This window comes from Heterocephalus glaber, unplaced genomic scaffold (assembly GCF_053883595.1).
Source record: "Heterocephalus glaber isolate CG9 unplaced genomic scaffold, H.glaber_assembly_v1.0 deba00001730, whole genome shotgun sequence".
Taxonomy (NCBI): Eukaryota; Metazoa; Chordata; class Mammalia; order Rodentia; family Bathyergidae; genus Heterocephalus; species Heterocephalus glaber.
The window spans coordinates 294,025-312,120 of record NW_028258441.1 but is presented as its reverse complement, the minus strand read 5'-3'; the positions used below and the strand labels follow the sequence as shown (position 1 = coordinate 312,120).

The window sequence follows — 18,096 nt, the reverse complement described above, 5'->3', positions numbered from 1 at the left end:
GAACTACAGGCATTTTCCTTTAGTTTCCTAAAGGTATAACTCACATAAAATTCACCCTTATATAATGTAGAATTCAGTATTAGGATGTTCACTAAGTTGTGCAAGCATCACCGTTATCTAATTCCAGAACATTTTCAGCATCTCAAAAAGAAATCCATAACCTATTAGTAGTCACTATCTGCCTCCTTCTCAGCCATTGGCAGCCACTGACCATAGATTTGCCTAACTATAGATTTGCCTATGCTGGACATTTTGTATAAACTGAATTGTACAAAATGTGGTCATTTTTCTGGCTTCTTTCACTTAACATGTTTTCAAGTTTCATATTGTAGTACTTTTTCACTGTATGGAGGTAGTTTATCCATTATTAATGAATGTTCATACATTCATTAATTGATTAGTGTTGGCCTTGTTACCACCTATGGCTTTTAGAGCTAATTCTGCTATGAACATTAATGTATAAATTTTTGTGAGGGCAACTCATTTCTTTGAGTGTATACCTAGGAGTGGAATTGCTGGGTCAGATGGTAAGTCTATGTTTAACCTTCTGAGGAATGGTTACAGTGTTTGCAAAGCAGCTGCACAAGTTTACATCCCCCCCAGCAATATATGAGCGCTCTGATTTCTCCATACCCTTGCCAATAATTGTTATTGTCTTTATTATTATTATTATAGCTTACTGGTGGGTATGAAGTGGTATTTCATTGTGGCTTTTATTTGTATTTCCCTAATGATTAATGATCTTGAACATCTTTTCGTGCACTTATTGGCCATTTATATATCTTTTTTTTTTTTTTGGTATTGGGGATCGAACTCGGGTCCTTGTGCTTGCACAGCAAGCAGTGAAACCACTGAACTAAATCCCCGGCCCTCATTTATATATCTTTTATTGGAAGAACATCTATTCGAATCCTTTGCACATTTTAAATTATGCTATTTGTCATTTTATTGTTGAGTTGTAAGAGTTCTCTATATATACTGGACACTAGACCCTAATCTTGTAAGTGACCCAAGTATAAAGGAACGTCTTCCACTCTTCATTTTCCAGCTCAGAAACTCTGTCAGGATTGAGAATTTAAAGCAGTCCACCAGTTGAATGAACATAAATTTAGAAGACTGTTCTTTTTGTTTTGACTTTTGAAGTGCGGGGGATCAAATCCAGAGCCTTGCACATGCTAGGAAAGCACGTGGAAAAGGAAAGCTTTTAGCATGTTCTTGCATTGCAGATAAATCACTTCTGAATGAAGTTCAACTGTACAGTTAAATAGATTTTGAAATATATAAATTTGCTGTGCATTTACATCAATATCTAAAAAGTGCTGCTGGAACTGTAATTCAGTGTGAAATTCCAGTAATATACTCACTGCAAATTTATGTAGGAATGCAAATCGATTTTTGCTTTAACTTTTGACAGCACAAGAAGCAACTAAATTAAGTTGATATAGCTTGTAATTCAATGTTAGTTGTTAAATTGAATGACTTTACTGCAGGATAAATGTCATATTTGCACTCTTTTGCCTTGTAATTTTAGATTAAAATCATTAAGAAACATTATCAAGTCCATAGCAAAAGCTAATTCCAAAAACCATTTGGTGTTCAATAACAGTAGTCGACAGTGGTTCTCATCATTCAGAAAAGCTTCAATCCCAGCCCTGAGCTCAAAGAAATTTCAATAAACTTTACCACTGTTAACCTATTGAACTATTATTGGTAGGACAAGTCAAAAATATTCAACTTTATTATTTATTTGGGTTTAGAGGGTTGTTTTAGTTTTTTGTTTTTGTTGTTTGGAGACGGGGTCTCACTATGTAGTTCAGACTGGCCTCGAACTCGCAGCAATCTTCATCCTCCTGCCTCAGCCTCCCAAGTGCTGGGATAATAGGCACACACCACCATACCTGGCTTCTCAACTTCTACTTCTGACAAAATTCATAGAACTGACAATGGTTCAGTCCATGAGAGTGAATGAAGTTCACTGTTGACACTACTCATTCAAAAACAGAAGATAGAGCCAGGCCTGGTGGTGCCACCTGTAATCCCAGCACTCTTAGAGACTGAGGCAGGAGGATCATAAATTCAAGCCCAGCCTCAGTGACTTAGTAAGACCCTGTCTCGAAATAAATAATAAAAAATTTTTGAACAGCCGGGGAAGTAGTTCAGTGAGAAGGCCCTGAGATGAATCCCTATTACTGCAGGGAAAAAAAGGAAAGAAAGAATTTTAAATAACACAAGATAGATTCAATTATTTTCCTGCAAAGGACCTGGTGCTTAATAATATAACAAATAGAAAAGAAGGGAAAAGAAAAAATATGAGAAAAGAAAAAAATATAAACAGTCTTTGTAAATAGGGAAGAGTGGAGGGGGTGAAGGGAGAGCAGGAGAATGTGGAAAAAATAAGAACCAAGATATATCATGTACAGGTATAAGATCCCAATGATGTATGTAACTGTATTGTACACCTAAAATGTACCAATAAACTTAATGAAAAAATATATAACAAATTGCAAAGTAACTTAAATGATCTGCATCCCACAAGCTATGTACATTTGTCCAACTAAGCCTTTTTCTGCTCCATACATATTCGTAATGCATCTTAGCAGATTCTGCCTCAGGCTGTATTCAGGGCTTTCTTGACTTCTTTGAAAATATTCTGATCTGCAGTTGTTTCACACAGACTGTACATACAGCCCAATTCTTCAGTCATTTGAAATTCAGCACTGACTTCTTGGGTAAACAATTGAGCAGTATGGTCATATCCGTCAGCTCATTAAGTGCCCCCTAAATCCACTTGAAATCATTTGCCCTGTTTTGGTTTTGTTTTTGTTTAGCGGGAGGAGGTTAGTGTCGGGGATTGAACCCGGGGGCTTGGCATGCTAAGCACATACTTTACCACTGAGCTGCATCTCTAGCTCTGCCTTATTTTTAAATTGCCTATTGATCTTGCTTCCAATGTCCTCAGCTCTTTGTGCCACAGTTCCAGCTGAAGGGCTAATAGTCTGAAACAAGTTTGTTTTCCTCCAGCATATTTCTTTGACTTCTGAAACCAAACATGATTTAATGAACTCAACAGCAGTAAATGGCTTTCCTTGCTTAGCTAACCAATGAGCCACTCAGAGAGTTACTTTGACGGCAACCTCATCTTCATTTTTTATTTTCTTGAAGAATGTTGATATAATTAATATTCTATTTTAACAAATTTTCTTTCTTAGTCTTTTCATCTTCTTTTTAAAAATTTCTAGTTGTTCTAACCATTGCTCTCCTCTGAGTTGAGAATATTGTGATGGGTACAAAATCTTGATTCAGCAATTCAGGGAGTAGTGAATCCTGCTTTTGAAGAACTAATTCCTGGTTTCTCTAAACTTGGATACCCCCTCTGATGTCCTAGTGCCTGTAGGTTGGTAACAAACTGCTACTTGTATTGAAAAGAGCACACACTGAAAATTGTTGCTTTTTACCAGTGGTCCTCTGAATTTATCTTCTGAGATTATTGGAGTCAAGAAAGACCTTTTGGGGTTGGGGATTTAGCTCAGTGGTTCTGCCGCCTGCTTCGAAAGCACAAGGACCGGAGTTTGATCCCGGGTACCAAAAAAAAAAAAAGAAAGAAAGAAAGGAAGATCTTTTGATTTTATTTTCTGCTGTGGTTACTTGATTGGCATTTGCACTACATTTTATCAGTAGAAGTGGAAACAATTAGAACATAAACTGAATACAGTGACCTGTAATCCCAGCTACTCCAGAGGCTGAGGCAGAAGGACAACAAGTTTGAGGCCAGCCTGGGAAACTTACTGAGACCCTGTCTCAAAATAAAATTTTTAAAAGAGCCGGGAAGTAAGTCAAGGGGCATTTTCCTAACGTACAAGATCCTGGGTTCAATCCCCAGTACTACAAGGAGAGAGGGGGAGAGGGGGAGGGGAGGAAGCAGAGGGAAGGGGAAGGGAAGGGAAGGGAGATAGGTAGGTAGGTCTTCTGGCTTCACTATATAACAGAAATACAAACTCACAGCCTTGTAATGTGAGAGATGATAGTTTATTTGGTATCTTCCCCTGACCCAAAATAGTTCAGGAAAATCAAAATCTATTCTGCATAACGAAGTTTTCATGAGTAAAATTCCATAATTTCCTAGTGATATATTCCCATATTTCACAGCACTCTTTTTAGGAAAATTCTCAAATCCTTGCCTATGGACAATTTGAAATTTCTTTTCTTCCCTGGTGTTGCTAAGACCTGTGAAAAGGCACAGCTGCATTGCCAACACATTTTCTTTACATTTAAAAGCTTATCATTTCTCAACCCCTGCTCTTGGATTGGGGTGTGCTTGGTTATGAAGAGGGTATTTCTTTAAGATGGCAGTGTGAGATGGGGGCAGAAGAAATGCTTGGCCAACTATGCTATAGTTAGTATGTTCTAGCCTGACAATAGTCCGTGCTGGAAACCATCTTCTGTGTTCCTGCTTGCTATGACAACCCTGCTTCTGATGAGGAGTGTGGGGACACAGTGTTCCCGCAGTGCATTTCTGTTCTACAGGCAGAGAATGCTATTCCCAGACAGATGTCATGGGGCCTCCACACTGCTTTGATTCATGTTCTTGAGTGGTCTTGATTATGTGGTCCAAGGAAGGACGAGAGAAGGGGTTTCGGAAAACAGACAAGCCCACAACAAAGTCAAATATGCCTACATCTTGCAATGTATTTCCATCATTTATAACCAGTAGTAGGAGCTTCTGAGTACATTTCATAGTCTCCAGGGCAGTGCATACTGCTCTTCAACAGGAGACATTCAGTACATCTCTCATGCTCAAACTCCTATAATCACTCCCTATTGAGCCTAAATCCCCCACCCTTGTATTTGAGGGCATTTAATCAATTTCTGTTACCTTCGTGTTTCTTTCTTTCTTTCTGGTTTTATTTATTTATTTATTTATTTTGTACTGGGGATTGAACTCAGGACCTTGTGCTTTCGAGACAGGCGCGGCACCACTGAGCTAAATCCCTGGCCCCTTTCTTTCTGTTTTGAGAAACGGTCTTGCTATGTTTGTAGCCCAGGCTGGCCTCAAATTCACCATCCTCCTGCCTCAACCTCTCCGAGATCTGAGATCACAGGTGTGCACCACTATGCCCACCTGTCACCCTTACAATTCCAAGCTGAGGGCTCATTCCCCAGTGAAGAATCTCTGGGATAGCCAAGCTAACCTAACCACTTCCCCAGGATACAATTTAGTTCCACGCTCTTGTTCATGTTCTTGTCCTTATTTGAAGTGCCTGCGTTCTTCTCCCTCAAGGTGGGCTTTTATCAACTTGAAACAAAACTGAGATTGACCCATTTCTGGAAGCTTATCCTGACCCCACCCTGCTGATGATTCTTCTGCTGTGAATCCTTCAGCATTTGGGGTTCAGGTGCTGCTTCTATGTGCCCTGCTGTTGCTGTGGTAGGCAGAATTCTAAGATACCACCCTCCCCAAAGATTCCTGGGCCCCAGTGTATACATAAATCATCTCCCAGCAATTAAATCTAATTAAATCTAATCTAATATAGGTTCTATTGTGAAGAAATTTAGTTTGACTCTTTGTGTATGTAGGGCAGAAGATGAAACCCAGGACCTTGCACAGGCTAGGCAAGTGCTCTACCACTGAGCTACAACCTCAGCCCAGGTAGCAGATTTAATTGTCTCCAATCAGGTGGTTTTAAGATGGGGAGATTATTCAAGGTGGGTCTAACCTAATTAGAGAAGCCCTTAAAGTGGACTGGGCACCCCTGCAAAAAGAGATCCAATGTGTGCGAGAGATTTGATAAATTCTCTCTTGCTGACTTTGAAGACAGAGTAGACCAGAAATGTAGGTGGCCTCTGGGTTAGAGTGGTCCTTGTTTGGCAGGTGGCAATGAAATAGGGACCTCAGTCCTACGGTCTTACAACCACAAGGAAATGGAGTTGGCCTACAGCTTGTGGTAATTTGTTTTTTGCTTGTTGGTTCGTAATATGTTAAGCAGTGATAGAAAACCAATGCACTTGTTTTTGAAGATCTTTTGTTGGTTTCATGTTTATATTAATGTTCTGGAACTTCCTAGATGGGAGGAAAGAGATTTTAAAAATAGAATTGTGTACCCCCCTTTTCACCAAGGCCATAATATGCTATTAGTGAGACTTGCCTTAACTGAGATGTTGGACACAATGAGAAATAGAAATCCTTGGTCATGAAGGTACCTGCTGTTAAGCAGCAGCTAAAATCACTACCAATGTTAAGTGCCTTGTGCCTCCTATGTTAAAAACACATTTCTGCATATCTGATACCTTATGGAAATCTTCACGTGAATATCTCATCAGTCCCCAAAACCCACTCAAAATGTCCTCTCTCAAACTTGCCTCTCCCCCTGTATATCCTAATTCTGTTAATGGTACCTTCAAATCCCCACTTATCTTGGGGCTTAGTGCTTCAGCCTTTGTTGACTCCTTCTGCCCTTTTGCCCCCACATCCAATCTGTTGCCAAATCCTCTCCATCCACGCCCTCCTCTCCTTTATTGGCATTGCCTGTTTCAGTACCTCTTGCCTACAATACTTCGAGAGCCACCTACCTGCTCCCCTGTGACCAATCTCCCATGACCACAGCTCTAATGATGTCACTCCCCTGCTTACCCACCTTTCAAGAATCCATTAGCTTGGCATTCAAAACTCGCTATGACTTAAACCTACCTTTCTCATATTTTCTATAATTCTTAAAATGTGTACTTTACCTCCAAAGTTATTTTGTTTTGTTATTTTTGTTGGTACCAGGGATCAAACTCAGGTCCTTGCGCTTGTGAGGCAGGCAGCAGAACCACTGAGCTAAATCCCATGCCTCCCTCCACGGTTATTTTGGACTGACCTTTTAAAATTCTCGTTTCTGGCACAGGGTGGTTCCGCCGCCTGCTGCGCAAGCTCAAGGATCTGAGTTGGATCCCCAGTACCCGCCCCCCAAATTCTCCTTTCAAACTGTTATTGCTTTTACAGGTCCATGTACTGTGACTGCCACCTGCAGCTTTTCCGCGTGCACCTTACCGTTACTTTTACTTCTGACCCACTGTCCTCCCAGTTCTCTGCAGTCGGGATATTCTCACACCTTGGACTCTTCAGCACGTAGACTAGCCGCTTGGCTTGTTGAACTGCCAAGGGAAAATGTGGTTCCAGAGCCAAATTGTGAGTGCCCAGAGCTAAACAAAAAATCCTATTCTGTCTGTCTTATGCTCTCATTCCTTTCCCCAAGACACCAACACCATTTTATTCATTTCAGCTTTGGGGTGCTCACTGGCCCAAATGTTAGGATCCAAATCCTGCACGTTATTCCACAAAAAGGGGACTCAGAGCACCCTTTCATAGTCAAGGCCGATTTAGTCGTTTGCTTTTCCGTGATTTTAACCAGTCATCCCCCTCCCTCAGTCTCTGGTGTCCGCAGCTGTGGGTAGCCTGGAGCTCCCGCTTTTTTTTTTTTTTTTTTGGGGGGGGGTACTGGGGATCGAACTCGGGTCCTTGCGCTTACGCAGCGGGCAGCGAAACCACTGAGCTAAATCCCCGTCCCAAGTTCCCGCTTTTTGAGAACTGGTTTTCCTCCGCCCACTCCTTCTTCCACTAGTTTGGGACTTCAGTCTTTCGGTCCCGTCCCTTGCCTCCCCCATCCTAGCCATAGTGACCACTTTAATAAGTGATCTGGTCTCAAAAGAAAAAAAGCAGCAAACTTCCCAGGTTTCTAGTATTGACAAGTGGACATGACCTCGTTCCACCACTAATTCCTTGTGAATAGTAGGCTTTCCTTTGCTCTGAGACTTGCTTTTCACCCCTGGACCAGTCAGGCATCACTCTCCGCCTGCTTGCTGGGCGTTAATGACCTAATCAACTTTTGCTCCCCTCCCCCCGGCTCCGTCTTGGTTTGGCCCAGTCCGGGATTCGGCGTTCCACCCCCCTCCTTCCTTCCAGGTTGGTTCAGCCCCCGTCTACTCAGGGGTGGTGCTTAGCCGGCGCCAGACGGACCCTCGACTTCGGAGGGGCAGCGCTGTGCCTCTGGGAGCTTCTGCCTCGCCTTCTTCGGCTTCTCCATCCTCCTTGGCCACTTTACCGTCCGCGGGGACCCGAGACCCTGGTTTATGCCCCACCCTTGACCCTGCTAGAGATATGTCCACCCCGGCTCGGCGGCGCCTCATGAGGGACTTCAAGAGGTAAACCGTCCGGGCGAGAGGAGGCCGGGGGCTGTGGACCGGGGCACAGGGCGGGTCCTGACTCGGGCCGGGAGGGCTGAGGTGGGGAGCAGCCCAAAGCGGACGCCAGTGCCGGACTGGGGGCCCTGTCTGTTTCTCTGAAGGCTGCAGGAAGATCCTCCAGCTGGAGTCAGTGGGGCTCCGTCGGAGAACAACATAATGGTTTGGAACGCGGTCATTTTCGGGTGAGTCTGCCTTCCCGGCGCCGGTGAGGGCTGAGGGACGGGAGCAAACTCGGTCTGCCCTCTAGGGCAGGGCCTGGCGGAGGCAGAGGGTGAAAGGGAGAATGTTTGGGTTTGGCTGGGCCTAGGCGCCTCCCCGGAGCCTGTGCCTCGATTAGGTCAGTTCCCGCTGCCAGGGGCACTGTTGGGGGTTCTAGGGGGCGGGGTGGGGTGCGGCGTCCTGGGCCGCGTCTCCGAGCGGAACGAGCGCGTGTGGCGGCTTTCCTGTCAGGCCGCCACCGACTGGCAAAGTCAAGGGAAGCTGACAGGGAATAGCCCTCCCCTGAGGTGAGCCTGAGGGAAGGGGGCGCCCAGAAGCGGGAACTGACCTCTTTTTCCGTTGCAGGCCTGAAGGGACCCCATTTGAGGATGGTAAGAGAGTTTCTTCACTCACCTTTTCAGGAGCCTGGCCATCTGGGGAAGGGGTTCCCATTCATCTTGCAAGTACCTGCTACTTAGGAACCTGCTTCTGCCTAGCATCTGCCTACTAAAGGCTTGAGTGGAATCCAGTGTGCTGGCAGGTTGTTCCTGTGTATTGTCTGCTTGACTAGAAAGGCACCTGGGGTTTTTTTTTTCCCCCTTGTTCTTTCCTTTTTAAAACATTCTCAATGAGGTGGTGACTTTTGAAAAGGAGCATTGTAGTACTGGTGTTATGGGTTTTTGAGGTTTGGTCTGTGATACTGTTGCCCCCCCCCCATCGAGATACTGAGTTAAGATGAAGCTAACCAGTTACTGACAATCAGCGGAGACCATCTGATTCAGAATTCTATCCCAAGGGCACGGATTGTGGTCAGCAGGTGCTTAGCATGTGTTTACTGGACATTAAATAGATGCAAGAATCCCTTGCGCACAACTATCTGGTTTCTACAATCTGACATTGAATGCCTGTCAGTTTCACTACTTTAAGATGATCTTAAATGCCTAACGTGAGTATATATTATTTCTTGGTTTTAAATGAATTTGCAGTGTGTGCTTTCAGGACTTTATGGCCAGTAATCTGAAAGCAGCTTTAAAATTGAGGTTTACCTCTTTTTTTTTTTTTTTTTTTTTTTTTTTTTTTGGTACTGGGGACCAACTCGGGTCCTTGAGCTTGCACAGCAGGCAGCGAAACCACTGAGCTAAATCCCCGGCCCCAGGTTTACCTCTTTTGACCAATATCCGACCTACTTGAAGGTACTACGTATACCAGTAGGCATGTAAGTTTTAGGTGATTTAGGTTTAACTTTTAAAAACACATGTTAATTGCTCTTTAAAACTTACTATTTTGGGATAATTACAGATTCATGTGCAGCTGTAAGAAGTACTAGAGAGAGACCCTGTATACCCTTTACTCACTCCCCCCCCATACCATACCCTACTTGGTAGCATCTTGAATGTCTATACTACTACAGTATCACAACCAGGAAATTGAGGGTAATATAATTTTTATATGCACTCTTTTGTGTGTGTGTTTAGTTGTTCATTGTTTTTAGAAAGTTTAATACATTTAAACAATGGTTAAAGGTATTTGAGCTAATGAAATTCTCTAATATTTGAAGTATTTAAAAAAGAAAAGGATCTGTTATTTTTTCTCAATGATTTGTCTTCCTTTGGTGACATAGCATTTTGCATATATACATACACTCCCTTCAGTTTAAAGGTGGAAATAAAAAATTTCTGCAAACTACTTAATATTTGTGTTGCTGAGTTGGATTGCTTTTTGATGCTGCCAGTCCCCAAAATGCTGTGAGGTAAGTCAAGATCAACCAACTCTACTTTGTCTCAAATACTCAGATTTCCTTAGGAAACTGTAGACCAGTGGTGGTGAACCTATGGCATGCATGCCACAGTGGGCTATTCGTTATCTTTGAAAACTAAAAGGTTCGCCATCACTGCTGTAGACAGTCACCTTTGGCTTCCTCTCTGTTTCACCCCTGGGTAAATACCAACTTCTCTTAAGTGGTGCAATGAAAAGAAATGACAGGAGGAGAGTGATTCTAAGGGCATACTACTTTCGTACAGTGAATCATTTGAACTGATTGTAGCAAGAGCTAGCTAGAATTTTTCTCTACTAGATTGGTGCTAATTCCTTATAACTAAGCTCTATGTGCAGATTAACTGAATTTGCTTTAACTCTGGTAGGCTTTGTTTTCATTGGCTTCTTTTTTCCTCATTTTACTCAGACTTTTATGCTGGGTACAGCTGTATTAATAGTACATCACTGTACTAGAGGTTGGCTACTTAAAATTTTAAGGGTGCTTCTCGTTTTAAGTGGTATGAATTGAAAAGGTACTCATGGAATCCATTATCTACTGGATTGGTCCCCTTTGACATTACTACTGGCTCTATTTTTGATGATGTGAGTATATCCTTGCATTGCTCAAAGGAATTACTCAGGCTGATAGTACCCTTCTCTGATTCATTCTGTCAAACAATATGCTATCCATGGATGACTCCTCAGGTGCCTAGAACTCTGACTGGCTACAAGAACAAGTTTGATCATTGTTTGAGTACTCCTAGTTTGAGTTGAGGAATTTATAAATTAAAGAAAAGATTGGTTTGGGGATAAGTGACATAGATAATTTTGCCGCTTCAAATGTATTATTATAAATCAAGAGCCTTCTAACTTTTGTTTCTTCCTTGTAAGCCATTCACGGTACAGGTTTCTGACACTAAATAGAGGAAATCTTAAAGGGAATTCTTACAAGTAGTTTGATTTAACTTCACTCGTAAGAAGAACATATCCTGAAGCACTTACATGGCCAAAATGGGGGTTGGGAGGATACTTCCTTGTCAAAACATCTTGGTGTATATGCTGAATGCAAAGGTTATGGAATATTCTTCATCACATCTAAAAATTGTTAGTAGACATGGTAAGGTACTGGTATTTCCTTTGATAATAGATGAATTCTTAAGAACTTATGAATGTAAATCTTTTCTGTTTTAAAAGGATTCAAAGTCCACTAAGAATGTTCTTAAATAAATCCTTTGATGAGTTTTGGTATTATCTTAGAAATCAGAATTTTCAGTTGTCAAATTTTTTTCACATATATGTACTTTGCTTTGTTCTTAGGGATCACATAGTAGCCAAATGGCAGAAAACACCTACAAAGGGGTTTTCTTTCGCCGGCACAGTATTTAAAAAATTTTGAATTGTGTACATCTTTTTTTTTTTTTTTTTTATACCAGGGATCGAACTTGGGTCCTTGCACTTGTGCAGCAGGCGGCGAAACCACTGAGCTAAATCCCTGGCCCGAATTGTGTATATCTTTAGGCAGAATATACACTGTCTAGTTTACCTACATCAATCCTTATTGCCATGCACCAGCCGTTTAACATGTTATGTAATCTGGTCCCTATGGATAGGATTAATTTACTTTTCCTTACAATGTGTTGGCTTCCTTGAGAAGATAAACAAAATCAGTAGAGATTGTGTACAACAATGGTGAGGCTTACATTTTTAGTTATTTTAGGGCTTACCCTTCCAAATATTTTGAGTGTAAGCTCTAGTAGCAAATTGTATAATACTTTGACTTTTAATTTTGTTACTAATTGGTTAGACCAATTGCATTGAGTATTGTACTGAAGAGGTCTTGATTGTTTAAATGTGGCAAAGAGTATGAAATATCCCTTTTTTTTTTTTTTGGTACCGGGGATCGAACTCGGGTCCTTGCACTTGCGCAGCAGGCGGCAAAACCACTGAGCTAAATCCCTGGCCCTTCCCCTTTTTAATGTGTACACTGAATAAGATTTGGGCAAGTCTTAATTTATATTTGAGTAGACAAACAGTTTGTTTCACTTCTAAAGATATTAAAAGCTGTTTTAAGAGTTAACTTTGGTAGCTAGGCAACCATCTTGTTGAAGCTCTGGGCAAGTGTTAGGCAGAAAGCTTAAGTCAAGGAATTTGTGAGCCACCAGTATATGTATTCAGTTTATATTTAACCATGTTTGATGTATGCCAGAAAGCAAGTGCTACTTGATACCTGCATTCATTAATTGTATATTTCTTACTGATAGTGAAGCTTGGATTTTAAATATCTACTTTCTTCAGTCAGATCTAGAGGCGTGAGATTTTGGAATTATAGCTAAAATAATTGGCCATATTTATGAGTGTTTATTTCGTGACACTATGCATATCTGCCTCACTTAAGCCTTATAACAGTGCTATGGTGGGAACTATTATTAACTTCATTTTACACATGAGGAACTTGAGGTGTGGTCAAGTTGAGCACTTTTCCCAAAGTACCACAGCTAGTAAACAGCAAAGCAAAAATTTAAGCCCAGGCCTAACTGAGAAGCTTGTGTGCTTACCCAGCTATGCTCTCCTGGTTTTGCTTTTGCCTCCTTTATGTATTGCTTTATGACTTTTAAATATCATACTTAAAAATGGTTTTAATTTAAGGTATCTAGGATCTTTGTGTGTGATTAAGCCTGCCCAATTTTAGAGCAATTTCTTGATGATAAATCATTTACCTATAAATTTAATCATATTTCAGCATTGATCCCAATGTATTTACATTTGAGATTCAAAAGGAAGCTCAAAGTTTTGAACTCTTTACCACTCCCACTTTTTGCATATTAAAGTGTGAACCATAATGAAAAGGAAGAACTATGCTTTCTCTCAACAAGGTTTTTGATCAGGTGATAAGTGGAATATGTTCTGAGGGACTACACTACAGTATGCTTATCCCTTCCATAATATTTTACTTCTTTTCCTTAGTTATTATATAGTATCTGCAGATTTGGCTTCCAAAAGAAAAACAGTTTATGGACTTACAAGTTTGGGAAATATAACATGTCTCTAAATACATTTTATATTTATTTTGTAGTGCTGGAGAGATAAGCCAGTACCTTGTGCTAAGCAAGCTCTGTAACACTGAGCTACATCCCTAGCCCCATGTTGCATTTTAAAGTTTTGGACCCATGTTCACAGCAGTGTCACCTTTGTTAGCAAGTTGTTTCCTTTGAATTTCCTAGTAGGATACAAACTTGGTATTGTTATGTACTATAGTAGCAGGATGATTACAGTATTCTCGTTTGTTCTTAGGCAATAATGAACTTAATGGGTGGAAGGAGGAAACATTGCAAACTCTCAAGGAATCAGCAATAAATTATACTTTATCAGAATTGTGGTCTATTGTATTGCAATAAATAATTTATTAAATGGCCAGAGTAATATAGTAGAACATGCTTCACCTTATACCAGTTAATAACTGATTCCTTTCTTAGGTTTACTTGAAGAGATGTGAGTCAGGAAAAATAATTGCCCAGTTGGTTTTTGCAATTTATTTAACAAAAACATTTTGAAGGACACAGTCTCTCCAGATCTTAACGTGTGACGATTCCTGTACAAGATCCAGTTTTGTCTATATCCTAGTATTCTTTATGGCCTCCTGCTACCTCAGATTGACACATGTTTAAGAAAAATAATTTTTTCAATAGTAGCCTAACCAAAATCATTAGAAACATAAATTTGCAGCAGTCATGAATACAGTATAAGCTAAATGTAATTTTAAAATTATTTCTCCATTAATTCCCTCCATTCGTGTAAATAATTGATTTGATTTTATAGTGAAGTACTTTATGAGTCATACATAAGTGTTTTTGAGAGGATTATGAAGTTCTGGCTTAAATTCAACTAAGTTTTCATTATAGACACTATTACTTGAAAAAGTGGACATTTTTATACTTACTTTCTTCTAATTTAAAAATAACAATTATCTATTTATAGTGCTAGAATTGGTTTTTTAACTTCTGTGCTTTTATTTCTAGTACATTTAAAATCACCTGAGAGTTTAAGATGGCAACTAACGGATACAGGCCTTTGAGGTCTTACAGTCTCCTAAAGGATGAAGGCCAAATTTTGGGCTCATTTTATTATAAAGAGATTTTCAGAATGCACAGTAGCTGAAGTTATCCTGGAGGCAGTAATTCTGAGTTTATGATGGTGGTCTTTATGTTTGGAGAATAATGGCAAAGCCAAAAAAAAAAATCAACTTCCGATGGTGATTCTTAAACTATCTGTCCATCTTTAGAGTGGTTCTATATATTTCTTACCTGGTCTGTCTTTCCTCTTTACACTATAGCTTTGCATTATTTCATTTAATATTTGAAAAAACTCAAATAGCATTACAAATAAAGTACTATTAAAATGGTAAATACATTTTCTTAACTCTTTTTCCAACTACAGGAACATTTAAACTTACAATAGAATTCACTGAAGAATATCCGAATAAACCTCCTACTGTTAGATTTGTCTCTAAGATGTTTCATCCAAATGGCAAGTATCACTTTTAATACAGTATTTTAAACTGCTAAAATGTTTATTACAGTGTTATTCCATATTACTTATTTATATGTAGTATTTGAGTATTTGCTTAGGCATCTTTTTGTTACCTGAAATGTGAACTTGTTCAGAGTGGTCCATTGCCATCTTGATCTATACAGTAGTTTTAGGACTAAAGTAGTGAAGAAATCTTCCCTTTGCTTGGAGCCAAAGGCTCCTGATTTTGACGATCTCTGTCACTTACTCATTAAACAAAAATAAGAATACCTATTGAGATTTCCTTTTTTTTTTCTATTAGAAGTTATTTGAGAATGCACTTATTTGGATGAACTTCTATTTCTTTTTTTTTTTAATTCTTTTATTGGTACATTGTAGGTATACAACACAATTACATTTCTCATTGGGAATTGTACCTTTACATAATGCATCTTGGTTCTTATTTTTTCCCCATTCCTATCCCTCCCTTCACACCCTCCACCCTTCCCTATTTACAAAGACTTTATTTCCATTTTTTCCTTTTAATACTGTGCTAGATTGGGGTAATCGTGTTGTAATTGTCTTTACTAGCTTTTAGAACAATAGTTTTCAGCTTTGCATGTATATCAGAATTCCCATGGAATGTTTAAAAAATACAGGTGCCTGCCCCTACTCCAGACCTGCCAAATATCAGATTCTGTTATTAAGGGCTATGAGTATAGTATGGTTAGCAAAGTGCTATAGCTCTACAGGATTTTAGCTTTTACTTTTTTCTTTTGATATTTCATATAGGAGATAGAGTTTAAAATTTGGTGCACTGAATTTCCCACAATTGTATGGATAAGGGACTCTGTTAGAAAATGTGTGTAATTTTCTGGAAAATAGGGTAGTCTTTTCAGAAAAATGAGCACTAGGTATCCTCTAATTATATATTAATCACATTTCACTTTCTCTGATCATCCTGATTATTTGACTAGTAACAGTTATGATCCATTTATCTTTTTAGGAAGGTACCTGGGAAGCAGCCTAAGTATATTTTAAAACTTCAAATGCAAAGTATTCTTGACTACTTTTGTTTTGACTATTAAAACCTTAGTGACATTGTTGTGTTTAATATACCTATTTCCATGCTCTCTCAGTCTATGCAGATGGTAGTATATGTCTGGATATACTTCAGAACCGTTGGAGTCCAACCTATGATGTGTCTTCCATCTTAACATCCATACAGGTGAATTTTCCTTAATGTGACTATGACCTTTGATATGTTTACATTAATGGTTATTTTTAAAGCGGTAACTAAGACCTTTTTATTTTTAGTCAAAGTGCATTTTATAGATAGAAAGTGGTAGACATTGAGACCCAAACCACCAGAACATGACCCAAGCACTGTGTGTGTGTGTGTCTGTGTCTTTGCTGAGCTACTTGCACATAATGCAACTATAGGTTAGTATGGTTAGCATATTAGTTTAATAGGCTAAAGTCAGCAAATTTAGCTGTCACTTAGAATTCCATTGTCACTACCTGATTAAATAGTTGTTTGTCCCAAACATGTATTTTTTGCACTGGGGACCTGACATTTAAGTATTTTTTTCTCTGTAGTCTCTATTGGATGAACCCAATCCCAATAGTCCAGCAAACAGCCAAGCTGCTCAGCTGTACCAGGAGAACAAGAGGGAATATGAAAAGCGTGTTTCTGCAATTGTAGAACAGAGCTGGCGTGACTGTTGACCTCAGGTGGAGCAAAAGAAGAGGCTGACTATAAAAAAAAATATGAATTGATGTGTTTATCACCTTCTTACTCCTCAATGTTATTACATTTACTTTATTAAAAGCAAAATAGCTATTGTGCTGTTTCCATCTTCCCTTGCCAAGTTTTTCCTCCCCCTTCTACCCTCTTGTTAAACATCAAAAAACACCCTCTGAAATCAAATGTACTGTACCTGGGTTACTTGCAAAAATTACTAATGCTTAATATTTTTTGTTGTTGCTCATCTCCAGCTTTCAGGCAGTTAACTGTTACTATACTTTATACTAAATTTTTAAGATGAATGCTATACGATGGTTCTTATGATGACCAGGATATTTTTAACAAAATAATTTGCTGAAGTGTTTTATCCTGGCCAGTTCTAACTTTGTATGGGAATTAGAAGTGAATGTGTGGCCTGTAGAAAACAGGGAAACATCCATATAAAGAGATCTATGTTCTTCAAAAGAAAATAGGGGCTAAAAAAATCCTATGATACTAATTCCTAAGCAATACAAATGACAAGATGGTATTTATTGGTAGGAAGGAGAATGTTGAAGGACCCAGCAAAGGGAGTGCAGCAATATAGTAAATGACAAATCCACTCCTTGTAAGGTATTGATGGGACACATATAAGTTTCAGAATACTGGTCTTTTGCGTTTTTTTGATTTTTAAAGAGGTGTAGGAGCAGAGGAATGGAAACAATCATCAGTTTTTGAGCTAGGGAAAGTTGAAGATCCTTTCATTCTTTGAAGTGTTACCCTAGACAAATTTAACAATCCTTCATTTTTAAAGTTTTAATTTAAGGAAAGCATATCTGGCAAACTTTTTCACTCAAATCCTGAGTTACTACTGCATGCTTTAGTTTCTTCCCTTTCTGTGTTATGAGAATCTTAAATCCAACATTTGCAATCTTTCTTTGGAATATTTATACTTTTAGCTGTACAGTGTGAGACAAAGCTTGTAAATGTTTTGTCTTAATTTTCATCGTTGCCTTTATGCATTTATCGCTCTTCTAACTTTGCACAAGTAACCCATGTAAAAAATGTACATTTTTCAGTAATTGTAAATAAAAATAACCTTAAAATTTTGTAGTTGAAGTTTAATTATATTTTAGCTCAGTATTGATCTTTTATTATTAACTTTTTGGGGGATCTCATACCTACTCATCGTCCCCCTTTAACAATTTTAAAGCAAAATTTCTGTTGCTGGAAGTGGAAGAGAAGATAGTAGACACTATTGGAGAGAACTTTTTTCTTTTTAGACTTTTAATGCTTTTTAAACATTTTCACAGGGTATAAATTAGTTACTACAATATACATTGTGGGCCAATCAAGGGAATGAAATTGAGGTAAGGGGAGAGAAGAAACCTAGGTATTTATCATTGTCCTCAAAGTCCAAGATCTGTTGATCCTGACATTCCACTTCCTAAGAAGCCCTATTTGAAATGGTACCAGACTATAATTTAAAGTGGTACTTTTCAGTCCTCTGCAAAGTTTGCGAGTACAGGTGTCCTCTGTCATCTTGCTTAATTATTACTTCTGAGGAGCAACCCATCACATTTTAAGGAGACCAAAACAATTAAAAGATTCTCATGTCTTGGTACTTGGGGCACTAAGTGAAATTAAGTCCTTATGATACACACATGAGTGCTTAAGCCTCAGTGGGG

At 39.3% G+C, this 18,096-nt stretch overlaps 1 protein-coding gene across 1 annotated transcript; it reads left to right on the top strand.

Annotated features, from left to right (window-relative positions):
- The first annotated feature begins 7,942 nt into the window (after nucleotides 1-7,942).
- Ube2a (ubiquitin conjugating enzyme E2 A) lies at nucleotides 7,943-17,517 on the top strand. Its single transcript, XM_021250146.1, has 6 exons — nucleotides 7,943-8,181; nucleotides 8,325-8,405; nucleotides 8,788-8,813; nucleotides 14,611-14,700; nucleotides 15,822-15,910; nucleotides 16,282-17,517. The coding sequence occupies exons 1-6, from the start codon at nucleotides 8,138-8,140 to the stop codon at nucleotides 16,408-16,410; spliced, it is 459 nt and encodes a 152-aa protein (XP_021105805.1). The 5' UTR covers nucleotides 7,943-8,137; the 3' UTR covers nucleotides 16,411-17,517.
- The last annotated feature ends 579 nt before the right edge of the window (nucleotides 17,518-18,096 follow it).

Excerpts from the sequence above, each read along its gene's own strand:
- Ube2a (XM_021250146.1), top strand. The coding sequence starts at position 8,138 with ATGTCCACCCCGGCTCGGCGGCGCCTCATGAGGGACTTCAAGAG. Across the intron at positions 8,182-8,324 it reads CTCATGAGGGACTTCAAGAG|GCTGCAGGAAGATCCTCCAG; the intron begins GTAAACCGTCCG and ends GTTTCTCTGAAG. Across the intron at positions 8,814-14,610 it reads AGGGACCCCATTTGAGGATG|GAACATTTAAACTTACAATA; the intron begins GTAAGAGAGTTT and ends TTCCAACTACAG.